Source organism: Mustela lutreola, chromosome 6 (assembly GCF_030435805.1).
Source record: "Mustela lutreola isolate mMusLut2 chromosome 6, mMusLut2.pri, whole genome shotgun sequence".
NCBI lineage: Eukaryota > Metazoa > Chordata > Mammalia > Carnivora > Mustelidae > Mustela > Mustela lutreola.
The window spans coordinates 86,289,551-86,303,509 of NC_081295.1; the positions used below are offsets into that span (position 1 = coordinate 86,289,551).

A 13,959-nucleotide genomic window follows, 5' to 3' on the forward strand; every position below is an offset into this window, starting at 1 on the left:
GGCTTTTTTCCTGTGATTTTTTTTAGTCTTGCAGTTAATTTAATTTTTTCTTTTTCATTTTTTTTTTTTTCTCGCCTTCGGGTAAAATTTTTTTTTAACTGTTACCTTTTTCTTTTTTAACGATTTTTTACTAGTTTATCTAATATGTATATATATTTTTTTACATTTTTCTTAGGTGTTTTCTTTCTTTAAAAATATTCTTTTCTTTTCTTTTCTTTTTTTTCTTTTTTCTTTCTTCCTTTTTGAACCTCTTTTTATCCCCTTTCTCCCCACTCACGATTTTGGATCTCTTCTAATTTGGTTAAAGCATATTTTCCTGGGGTTGTTGCCATCCTTTTAGTATTTTACTTGCCCCTTCATTTACTCTTATCTGGACAAAATGACAAGACGGAAAAATTCAACACAAAAAAAAGAACAAGAGGCAGTACCGAAGGCTAGGGACCTAATCAATACAGACATCGGTAATATGTCAGATCTAGAGTTCAGAATGACAATTCTCAAGGTTCTAGCCGGGCTCGAAAAAGGCATGGAAGATATGAGAGAAACCCTCTCGAGAGATATAAAAGCCCTTTCTGGAGAAATAAAAGAACTAAAATCTAACCAAGGTGAAATCAAAAAAGCTATTAATGAGGTGCAATCAAAAATGGAGGCTCTAACTGCTAGGATAAATGAGGCAGAAGAAAGAATTAGTGATATAGAAGACCAAATGACAGAGAATAAAGAAGCTGAGCAAAAGAGGGACAAACAGCTACTGGACCACGAGGGGAGAATTCGAGAGATAAGTGACACCATAAGACGAAATAACATTAGAATAATTGGGATTCCAGAAGAAGAAGAAAGTGAGAGGGGAGCAGAAGGTATACTGGAGAGAATTATTGGGGAGAATTTTCCCAATATGGCAAAGGGAACGAGCATCAAAATTCAGGAGGTTCAGAGAATGCCCCTCAAAATCAATAAGAATAGGCCCACACCCCGTCACCTAATAGTAAAATTTACAAGTCTCAGTGACAAACAGAAAATCCTGAAAGCAGCCCGGGAAAAGAAGTCTGTAACATACAATGGTAAAAATATTAGATTGGCAGCTGACTTATCCACAGAGACCTGGCAGGCCAGAAAGAGCTGGCATGATATTTTCAGAGCACTAAACGAGAAAAACATGCAGCCAAGAATACTATATCCAGCTAGGCTATCATTGAAAATAGAAGGAGAGATTAAAAGCTTCCAGGACAAACAACAACTGAAAGAATTTGCAAATACCAAACCAGCTCTACAGGAAATATTGAAAGGGGTCCTCTAAGCAAAGAGAGAGCCTACAAGTGGTAGATCAGAAAGGAACAGAGACCTATACAGTAACAGTCACCTTACAGGCAATACAATGGCACTAAATTCATATCTCTCAATAGTTACACTGAATGTGAATGGGCTAAATGCCCCTGTCAAAAGACACAGGGTATCAGAATGGATAAAAAAACAAAACCCATCTATATGTTGCCTCCAAGAAACACATTTTAAGCCCGAAGACACCTCCAGATTTAAAGTGAGGGGGTGGAAAAGAATTTACCATGCTAATGGACATCAGAAGAAAGCAGGAGTGGCAATCCTTATATCAGATCAATTAGATTTTAAGCCAAAGACTATAATAAGAGATGAGGAAGGACACTATATCATATTCAAAGGGTCTGTCCAACAAGAAGATTTAACAATTTTAAATATCTATGCCCCCAATGTGGGAGCAGCCAACTATATAAACCAATTAATAACAAAATCAAAGAAACACATCAACAATAATACAATAATAGTAGGGGACTTTAACACTCCCCTCACTGAAATGGACAGGTCATCCAAGCAAAAGATCAGCAAGGAAATAAAGGCCTTAAACGACACACTGGACCAGATGGACATCACAGATATATTCAGAATATTTCATCCCAAAGCAACAGAATACACATTCTTCTCTAGTGCACATGGAACATTCTCCAGAATAGATCACATCCTCGGTCCTAAATCAGGCCTCAACCGATATCAAAAGATTGGGATCATTCCCTGCATATTTTCAGACCACAATGCTCTAAAGCTAGAACTCAACCACAAAAGGAAGTTTGGAAAGAACCCAAATACATGGAGACTAAACAGTATCCTTCTAAAGAATGAATGGGTCAACCGGGAAATTAAAGAAGAATTGAAAAAAATCATGGAAACAAATGAAAATGAAAATACAATGGTTCAAAATCTGTGGGACACAACAAAGGCAGTCCTGAGAGGAAAATATATAGCGGTACAAGCCTTTCTCAAGAAACAAGAAAGGTCTCAGGTACACAACCTAACCCTACACCTAAAGGAGCTGGAGAAAGAACAAGAAAGAAACCCTAAGCCCAGCAGGAGAAGAGAAATCATAAAGATCAGAGCAGAAATCAATGAAATAGAAACCAAAAAAACAATAGAACAAATCAACGAAACTAGGAGCTGGTTCTTTGAAAGAATTAATAAAATTGATAAACCCCTGGCCCGACTTATCAAAAAGAAAAGAGAAAGGACCCAAATAAATAAAATCATGAATGAAAGAGGAGAGATCACAACTAACACCAAAGAAATACAAACTATTATAAGAACATACTATGAGCAACTCTACGGCAATAAATTTGACAATCTGGAAGAAATGGATGCATTCCTAGAAACATATAAACTACCACAACTGAACCAGGAAGAAATAGAAAGCCTGAACAGACCCATAACCAGTAAGGAGATTGAAACAGTCATTAAAAATCTCCAAACAAACAAAAGCCCAGGGCCAGACGGCTTCCCGGGGGAATTCTACCAAACATTTAAAGGAGAACTAATTCCTATTCTCCTGAAACTGTTCCAAAAAATAGAAATGGAAGGAAAACTTCCAAACTCATTTTATGAGGCCAGCATCACCTTGATCCCAAAACCAGACAAGGATCCCTCCAAAAAAGAGAGCTATAGACCGATATCCTTGATGAACACAGATGCGAAAATACTCAACAAAATACTAGCCAATAGGATTCAACAGTACATTAAAAAGATTATTCACCACGACCAAGTGGGATTTATTCCAGGGCTGCAAGGTTGGTTCAACATCCGCAAATCAGTCAATGTGATACAACACATCAATAAAAGAAAAAACAAGAACCATATGATACTCTCAATAGATGCTGAAAAAGCATTTGACAAAGTACAACATCCCTTCCTGATCAAAACTCTTCAAAGTGTAGGGATAGAGGGCACATACCTCAATATCATCAAAGCCATCTATGAAAAACCCACCGCAAATATCATTCTCAATGGAGAAAAACTGAAAGCTTTTCCGCTAAGGTCAGGAACACGGCAGGGATGTCCATTATCACCACTGCTATTCAACATCGTACTAGAGGTCCTAGCCTCAGCAATCAGACAACAAAAGGAAATTAAAGGCATCCAAATCGGCAAAGAAGCAGTCAAATTATCACTCTTCGCAGATGATATGATACTATATGTGGAAAACCCAAAAGACTCCACCCCAAAACTGCTAGAACTTATACAGGAATTCAGTAAAGTGTCAGGATATAAAATCAATGCACAGAAATCAGTTGCATTTCTCTACACCAACAGCAAGACAGAAGAAAGAGATATTAAGGAGTCAATCCCATTTACAATTGCATCCAAAACCATAAGATACCTAGGAATAAACCTAACCAAAGAGACACAGAATCTATACTCAGAAAACTATAAAGTACTCATGAAAGAAATTGAGGAAGACACAAAGAAATGGAAAAATGTTCCATGCTCCTGGATTGGAAGAATAAATATTGTGAAAATGTCTATGCTACCTAAAGCAATCTACACATTTAATGCAATTCCTATCAAAGTACCATCCATATTTTTCAAAGAAATGGAACAAATAATGCTAAAATTTATATGGAACCAGAAAAGACCTCGAATAGCCAAAGGGATATTGAAAAAGAAAGCCAACGTTGGTGGCATCACAATTCCGGACTTCAAGCTCTATTACAAAGCTGTCATCATCAAGACAGCATGGTACTGGCACAAAAACAGACACATAGATCAATGGAACAGAATAGAGAGCCCAGAAATAGACCCTCAAATCTATGGTCAACTAATCTTCGACAAAGCAGGAAAGAATGTCCAATGGAAAAAAGACAGCCTTTTCAATAAATGGTGCTGGGAAAATTGGACAGCCACATGCAGAAAAATGAAATTGGACCATTTCCTTACACCACACACAAAAATAGACTCAAAATGGATGAAGGATCTCAATGTACGAAAGGAATCCATCAAAATCCTTGAGGAGAACACGGGCAGCAACCTCTTCGACCTCTGCCGCAGCAACATCTTCCTAGGAACAACGCCAAAGGCAAGGGAAGCAAGGGAAAAAATGAACTACTGGGATTTCATCAAGATCAAAAGCTTTTGCACAGCAAAGGAAACAGTTAACAAAATCAAAAGACAACTTACAGAATGGGAGAAGATATTTGCAAACGACATATCAGATAAAGGACTAGTGTCCAGAATCTATAAAGAACTTAGCAAACTCAACACCCAAAGAACAAATAATCCAATCAAGAAATGGGCAGAAGACATGAACAGACATTTCTGCAAAGAAGACATCCAGATGGCGAACAGACACATGAAAAAGTGCTCCATATCACTCGGCATCAGGGAAATACAAATCAAAACCACAATGAGATATCACCTCACACCAGTCAGAATGGCTAAAATCAACAAATCAGGAAATGACAGATGCTGGCGAGGATGCGGAGAAAGGGGAACCCTCCTACACTGTTGGTGGGAATGCAAGCTGGTGCAGCCACTCTGGAAAACAGCATGGAGGTTCCTCAAAATGTTGAAAATAGAACTGCCCTATGACCCAGCAATTGCACTATTGGGTATTTACCCTAAAGATACAAATGTAGTGATCCAAAGGGACACATGCACCCGAATGTTTATAGGAGCAATGTCCACAATAGCCAAACTATGGAAAGAACCTAGATGTCCATCAACAGATGAATGGATCAAGAAGATGTGGTATATATACACAATGGAATACTATGCAGCCATCAAAAGAAATGAAATCTTGCCATTTGCAACAACATGGATGGAACTAGAGCGTATCATGCTTAGCGAAATAAGTCAAGCAGAGAAAGACAACTATCATATGATCTCCCTGATATGAGGAAGTGGTGATGCAACATGGAGGCTTAAGTGGGTAGAAGAAAAATAAATGAAACAAGATGGGATTGGGAGGGAGACAAACCATAAGTGACTCTTAATCTCACGAAACAAACTGAGGGTTGCCGGGGGGAGGGGGTTTGGGAGAAGGGGGTGGGATTATGGACATTGGGGAGGGTATGTGATTTGGTGAGTGCTGTGAAGTGTGTAAACCTGGTGATTCACAGACCTGTACCCCTGGGGATAAAAATATATGTTTATAAAAAATTAAAAATTAAAAATTAAAAAAAAAAAAAAAAAAAAAAAAAAGAAAAGGACCTAGAGGGGACTACTGATATATTATGACCATTCTTCCCTTAACCTGGGTACTGAGTACATTGAAATTATTTTCCTTCTAATTTAGTATGTTTTATATATGTTATATTTTTTTTAACAAAAGATTTTATTTATTTATTTGACAGACATTTATTTATTTATTTATTAGATCACAACTAGGCAGAGAGGCAGGACCTGATACAGGGCTCCATCCCAGGACCCTGAGATCATGACCTGAGCCGAAGGCAGAGGTTTAGCCCACTGAGCCACCCAGGGGCCCCTTATATGTCATATTCTTATTTAACTACTGTTTTATATATGCTGCTGTATATATGATATATTTCAGTCACCCATACACATTCTTTTAGCACACTAAGAATATGAAGGATTTTCTGCTGATGGTATCTGTGGAAAAATTTAGTAGCATTTATTTCCCATTAAGTTGAAGAATAAAACAAAGAAGACTGCTATCATCACCTCTATTCAATATTTTATTGGAGAAATGAGGCAATAAAAAATGAGATAATTGGAAAGGAAAACTAAGTTGTTCTTACTTTAAAGATCATGCATAGGAAATCCCATGAATCTAGAGATGTCTATTAGAACTAATAAGTTCAATAATGTTAATGTATAAAAGGCCAACATACAAAAGTATTTCTATAATGGTCAATAATTCAATTAGAATGTAATAGAATTATATGTCACTTATATCTCAATAAAGCTGGGAAAAATGTAATAGAAAAAATGGGTTTTTCAATAGCCACAAAACGATAAGGTGGTTAATAAATAAATGTAAAAAATATTTGCATAGCATTTTTGGAGAGAATAATTATTATGGAATGGTATAATGAAAAATAGGAATAAATCCACAACATGAAGAACTTCATTTGTTAGTTAATTTACAAACTCGACATAACTCGATAAAATTCCAATGAAATCACAACAGAATTTTTTATATAATTTGTTAAATTAATTTTCATTTTCTTCTGTAAAATTATATGGAAGGGTAAAGAGCCAAAAATAGCTCAAAATATTGAAGGAAAACAAAGTAAGGGGTCCTATCCTGACACATAGGAAGGAGTGTTATTACGATAGACTAATTAAAACAATCTAGTGTGTCTATTAAGACAGACTAATTAAAACAACAAAATAAATGCTTCTAAATTTTGAGTGGTCCAAGAATTGATAGACCAGTGGATCAGGACAGAGGTACAGCAATACTTATATATATGAAAATTAGATATATGACACAGGTAGACTTACCAATCAAAGAAGAAAGAATGTGCTATTTATTTATTTATTTATTTATGATATACTTTTATTTATTTATTCTTTTGAGAGAGAGGACAAGCAGCAGGAGAGGCAGAGGGAGAGGGAGAAACAGACTCCTTGATGAGCAGGGAGCCGGACTCAGGGCTTGATCCCAGGATATTGGGATCATGACCTTAGCTGAAAGCAGACACTTAACTGACTGAGCCACCCAAGCACCCCTTAAATTAGATTTTAAAAGCATCTTAAATTCATAACCCATTATTCTATATTTTATAGCACTGTTAAATAAATATATATATATATATATATATATATATATATATATCTCCTATAACACTCTTTTGAGTCAAATATAACAAATATATTTATAACATTAGAGTAGGGAAAAATTCTTAAGACACATGAAAGTCAAACCATAGAAGAAAATATGTTTAAGTTTGACTTCTTTTTTTTCCCCCAAGCTTTTATTTATTATTTGACAGAGAGAGACATAGCGAGAGAGGGAACACAAGCAGGGAGAGTGGGAGAGGGAGAAGCAGGCTTCCCACTGAGCAGGGAGCCTGATCCGGGGCTGGATCCCAGGACCCTGGGATCAGGACCTGAACTGAAGGCAGACGCTTAATGACTGAGCCATCCAGGCACCCCTAAGTTTGACTTCCTTATATTTAAAAACATTCTTTTAAATTTAAATGACTGTGCTGAGATCCTTAATAAAATATCAGCAAACTGAATCCAGAAACACATAAAAAGGAGCATCTATTATGACCAAAAGAGAATTATCCCAGAAGGTTGGTTTGACATGACAATATACACCCTCATAACAGAATAAAGGACAAAATCACATGATCACCTCAGTAGACACAGAAAGGATTTGGTAAAATCCAGCTCTCTTTCATGATAACATATTCAACAATCTGGGGACAGAATTAAACTTCTTCAACCTGATAAAGGACAACTATGAAAAACTTACAGTCAACATCCCACTTAATGGTGAAAAAATTAATTATTTTCCCATAAGATCAGAAACAAGTTAAGAATACCAGCTTTCACCACATCGATACATTATACTGAACATTTGTTCTAGTGGCTTTAAAGATTTTTATTTATTTATTTGACAGAGAGACAGTAAGAGGGAGCATGAGAGGGGAGAAGGTCAAAGGGAGAAGGAGTCTCCTCATGGAGCTGGGAGCCTGACTGGGGACTCAATCCCGGGACTCTAGGACCATGACCTGAGCTGAAGGGAGTTGCTTAACCAACTGAGCCACCCCTGATCTAGTGGCTTTAATAAGAAATTAAGATATACAGACTGGAAAGGAAGAGACAAAACTGGCTTTATTAACAGATAACATTATCATGTAATGTTGATGCAAAAACATCCTCAGGAATATATACACATGTAAAACTATTAGAACTAATAAATGAGTTCAACAAGTATGCAGGATATAAAGTTGATATAAAGGCTTGATTATATTTCTAAATACTAGGAATGAACAATCCGAAAATGAAATTAAAAAAAATAATTTCATTACAATAATGTCACAAAAAATAAGTTTAACAGAAGTTTTAAGTCCTGTACACTGGAAGCTACAAAATGTTGCTAAAAGGTACACCATGTTCATGGATTGGAAGACTCAGTACTTACTGCTAAAATGGCAATTCTCCCAAATTAATCTATAGATTTAGTGGAAACTCCGTCAAAATCCTAGAAAGTGGTTTTGCAGAAATTGAGTTGATCCTAAAACTTGAATAAGGAATAGGAAAATTCAAAGAAGCTATAACAGTCAATATGATTTTGAAAAAAGATAGTAAAGCTAGAGTACTTGAATGAGTTGATTTCAAAACATACTATAAAGTTCAGTAATCAAAACAGTACAGTGTTGCCCTAAGGAGAGACATTTAGTTCAGTGGGACAGATAGGCAACCCAGATATAAACTTTAAAGTCAACTGACTTTCTGAAAGGATACCAAGTCAAAAAAATAGGGTAATGGATTGCCTCTTCAACACACAGTGCTGGAACAATTAGACATACATATACAAAAAAAAAAATGGAGTTGGTATCTTACCTCACAATATTCAAAGAAATTAACTCAAAGTCAACTATAACAAAGCTTTTAGGGGGGGTGGGGGGTGAGTTAGTCTGGTGATGGGTATTAAGAAGGGCATGTATTGCATGGAGTACTGGGTGTTATTAGACAAAAAATAAATCATGGAACACTACATCAAACACTAATGATGTACTGTATGGTGACTAACACAGCATAATAAAAATTTTTTTAAAGAAAAGAAGAGCTGAATCTATACAAATTTTAGAAGAGATCATATAAGAAGTTAGAATTTGGGGTTAGATAAAAATTTCTCAGAAAAGACAGTAAAAATGTGATCCATAACAAAGAAAATAGACCAATTGGACTTCAACCAGTTTAAAAACTTTTGCTCTTCAAAAGACACCATTTAAAAAATTAAAAGGGGAAGCCACACATTTGGAGAAAATATTTGCAATTCATACATTTGATATAAAGTACTTGTAATTCAGAATATATATAAAGAATTCAAACTGAGTAGTAAGAAGACCATCACCCTTCCCAAATGGGAAAAAGTGAGTTCAACAAAGAGGATACATGAATGTCTAAAAAACACATGAAAAGATACTCAGCATCAATAGTTATTAGGGAAATGCAGGTTAAAACTATGATGATATACCAATGCACACCTACTGGAATAGATAAAAATTTTTAAAAATCTACAATAATAACTGTTGACAAAGAACTTGGAACTCTGATGCATTACTGAAGGGAATATATAGAAAGGTACAGCCACTTTGGAACTGGTTTGCCGCTTCCTTAAAAAGCTGAACATAACTCTGCCATTTGGCTCAGGAATTCCACCCCTAGGAATTTACCCAAGAGAAATGAAATCATTGGTCCATGTGAAGGTATGAATTTTCACCGCCAAATGTGGTGAAGCTATTTCTAATTGCTTCAAATTGCTAGCAAACCAGATGTCCAAAAGCCAGCCAATGGACAAACAAAATGAGGTAGAGCTACACCGTGGAATGCTTCTGTGCAGTAAAAGGGATAGAACTGCCAGTACTTGCAACATTAGTTACTTAGCTAATTAAGCCAATACCTTGTAGTTTCTTTTGCTTTGATTTTGATTAAAATTAAGACAAAAGAGCAATTGAGTGACCTGATCTTAAGAAAAGATAGTGGTGGAGAGGGAGACGGACGTTGAGAGAACGAGAAGGAAGGAGAGAAAATGGCGTCCACGGATTACAGTACATACAGCCAAGCTGCAGCCCAGCAGGGCTACAGTGCATACACCGCCCAACCCACTCAAGGATATGCACAGACCACCCAGGCAGATGGGCAGCAAAGTTATGGAACCTATGGACAGCCCACTGATGTCAGCTATACCCAAGCTCAGACCACTGCTACCTATGGGCAGACCGCCTATGCAACTTCTTATGGACAGCCTCCTGCTGGTTATACTACTCCAACTGCCCCCCAGGCATACAGCCAGCCTGTCCAGGGTTATGGCACTGGTGCTTACGATACCACCACTGCTACGGTCACTACCACCCAGGCCTCCTATGCAGCTCAGTCTGCTTATGGCACTCAACCTGCTTACCCAGCCTATGGGCAGCAGCCGGCAGCCACCGCACCTGCAAGACCGCAGGATGGTAACAAACCCGCTGAGACTAGTCAACCTCAATCTAGTACAGGGGGTTACAACCAGCCCAGCCTAGGATATGGACAGAGTAACTACAGTTATCCCCAGGTACCTGGGAGCTACCCCATGCAGCCAGTCACGGCACCATCATCTTATCCTCCTACCAGCTACTCCTCTACACAGCCGACTAGTTATGATCAGAGCAGTTACTCTCAGCAGAACACCTATGGGCAGCCGAGCAGCTATGGACAGCAGAGTAGCTATGGTCAACAAAGCAGCTATGGGCAGCAGCCGCCCACTAGTTATCCCCCCCAAACTGGATCCTACAGCCAGGCTCCAAGTCAATATAGCCAACAGAGCAGCAGCTACGGGCAGCAGAGTTCATTCCGACAGGACCACCCCAGTAGCATGGGTGTTTATGGGCAGGAGTCTGGAGGATTTTCCGGACCAGGAGAAAACCGGAGCATGAGTGGCCCTGATAACCGGGGCAGGGGAAGAGGGGGATTTGATCGTGGAGGCATGAGCAGAGGTGGGCGGGGAGGAGGACGGAGGACGCGGTGGAATGGGCGCTGGAGAGCGAGGTGGCTTCAATAAGCCTGGTGGACCCATGGATGAAGGACCAGATCTTGATCTAGGCCCACCTGTAGATCCAGATGAAGATTCTGACAACAGTGCAATTTATGTGCAAGGCTTAAATGACAATGTGACTTTAGATGATCTGGCTGACTTTTTTAAGCAGTGTGGAGTTGTTAAGATGAACAAGAGAACCGGACAACCCATGATTCATATCTACTTGGACAAGGAAACAGGAAAGCCCAAAGGTGACGCTACAGTGTCCTATGAAGACCCACCAACTGCCAAGGCCGCTGTGGAGTGGTTTGATGGGAAAGATTTTCAAGGGAGCAAACTTAAGGTGTCTCTTGCTCGGAAGAAGCCTCCAATGAACAGCCTGCGGGGTGGCATGCCGCCCCGTGAGGGCAGAGGGATGCCGCCGCCCCTCCGTGCAGGTCCAGGGGGCCCAGGAGGTCCTGGGGGCCCCATGGGTCGCATGGGAGGCCGTGGAGGAGACAGAGGTGGCTTTCCCCCAAGAGGGCCCCGGGGTTCTCGAGGGAACCCATCCGGAGGAGGAAATGTCCAGCACCGAGCTGGAGACTGGCAGTGCCCCAATCCGGGTTGTGGAAACCAGAACTTTGCCTGGAGAACAGAATGCAACCAGTGTAAGGCCCCGAAGCCTGAAGGCTTCCTTCCACCACCCTTTCCACCTCCTGGCGGTGACCGTGGCAGAGGTGGCCCTGGTGGAATGCGGGGCGGAAGAGGCGGCCTCATGGACCGCGGTGGTCCCGGTGGGATGTTCAGAGGTGGCCGTGGTGGAGACAGAGGGGGCTTCCGTGGTGGCCGGGGCATGGACCGAGGCGGTTTTGGTGGAGGAAGACGGGGTGGCCCCGGCGGACCCCCTGGACCTTTGATGGAACAGATGGGAGGAAGAAGAGGCGGGCACGGAGGACCTGGAAAAATGGATAAAGGCGAGCACCGTCAGGAACGCAGAGACCGGCCCTACTAGACGTAGAGACCCCGCAGAGCTGCATTGACTACCAGATTTATTTTTTAAACCAGAAAATGTTTTAAATTTATAATTCCATATTTATAATGTTGGCCACAACATTATGATTATTCCTTGTCTGTACTTTAGTATTTTTCACCATTTGTGAAGAAACATTAAAACAAGTTAAATGGAAAAAAAAAAAAAAAGAAAAGAAAAGATAGTGGCAAATTCAACAGGAATCCTCTTTTAAGAGATGCTTCTCGTCTTCGGCTAATTGTTACCATGCAGAAACATGGGTCCTGTGCTACCAGATTAAAGCTTTTCATTTTTATTTTCATTTCTTTTTAAAAATTTTTTTTTGAGAGAGAAAAAGAGAGAGGAGGGATAGAGAGAGAATCTTAAGCAGACTTCATACCCAGCATGGAGCCCAGGGTAGGGCTTGACTTGGGGCTCGATCTCACAACCCTGAGATCATGACCTGAGCTGAAATCACATAACAAATTGAGCCAACAAGATGCCCTAGATAAAATGTTTTTATTAAAAAAAATTTTTTAAGTTTTTACTTATTAACTGGAGAGAGAGAAAGCACAATAATAAGCACAATAATAAGCAGGGGGAGTAGCAGGCTCCACACTGAGCAGGAAGCCAGATGTGGGGCTCAATCCCAGGACCCTGGACGATGGCCTGAGCCAAAGGCAGATATTTAACTGACTGAGCCACCCAGGCACCCCAGATTAAACCTTTTTAAAAGAGAAGTTAGAGATCTGGCATTTTGCATGGAAGATCATGCTTTTTAATTGTTCACAACTGTTTTGAAAAAGCAAGGTATTATTTGGTCCAAACATATCTGTATAGTCTGTTGGATGGGGAATACTTGAGAATTTTGAGCAAAGCGGTGACATGATCAGATTTTGCCAAGAGATGTTTAAAGTCGTGGTTAATAGTGATAGCATGATCTAGATATACCAGATGTTGAGCTAAGATGAACATATGTTGTCTCATTTAATCCTCACAAGTATTTTCATGAAGATTAAAAAACTGGCCTAAAGTTATTTAGATAATAAATACGGTGCCTCTATTTAAACCACCATGCTTTTCTGTGGGGCAGCAATGCCAGCGCTTTTGATCTTTCCTTGGAGGATTTATTTGGCGGGGGGGGGGGGCAGGGTTCATCAGTGTCTTTCTCTTCTCTGAAAAGAGTTTCCCCACATTAAAGAAATCTAGGCCTCAGAATGTGACACAGTGGTTTAATAAGAGTAAATGAAGGCATAAGAGAATAGTTCTAATTACTTGGAGGGTCTTTCAAAAATGACAGCTTGAAAAAAGTTTATAAATACTAACATTGATAATATTTAAAGTTGAATATAGAAGTTATCTACATAGAAAAACATCTGACATCTGTTTTCAGGATCTTTTGAAGAAATTATTCCTGCAAGGAAGCTGAAGAATTTTTATCCGGGGGTAGCAGAGCACAAGGATATTTCCAAGTTGGTTCTCCTCCTCTCTTCCTCTGTGAATTCTCTGCGAAAGGTGGCTCATGAAGCTTTGCAGGACTTTCAAAAGTATAAGACGCTTTGGACTGAGGATCGAGATGTGAAAGTGAAGGTCTGTTTCTGCTACTTGTGATACATTCTGGGTTTGGGTTGTTTATATCTAACCGGTGGCAGAGGACCAGGAAAGTGTCAGTGACCATGACAGGAACTCCTGAGCCGAGGTCAGGAACCTGTAAATGCCCAGCTCCTAACATACTTGATTTTCTGCAGTTCTCCCAATGACACTCGGAGGCAACTGAAAGGAATGAAGCTCAGGCAGATTTTGTTTAATTTGCGTAAACAGTTGAGTACCGATTACGTTCCAGACACATTCAGAGGCTGGGTATTTGAGAGCATGTCACACTTACATAGATACAGTGTCTTTGTCACACTTACACAGATACAGTGTCTTTTTGGTTAGAGACCCAAGGACACATGAA

General features: G+C 39.4%; 1 protein-coding gene and 1 pseudogene across 1 annotated transcript in view; both read left to right on the forward strand.

Annotated features, from left to right (window-relative positions):
• The window catches only part of DNAH8 (dynein axonemal heavy chain 8), a 377,764-nt gene that overhangs the window by 115,981 nt on the left and 247,824 nt on the right, over positions 1-13,959 (forward strand). The window contains exon 27 of the mRNA XM_059177846.1: positions 13,396-13,592. Coding sequence (XP_059033829.1) covers positions 13,396-13,592 — 197 coding nt within the window. The remainder of the gene's footprint in view (positions 1-13,395; positions 13,593-13,959) is intronic.
• Positions 9,992-12,172, forward strand: LOC131833917 (RNA-binding protein EWS-like; annotated as a pseudogene).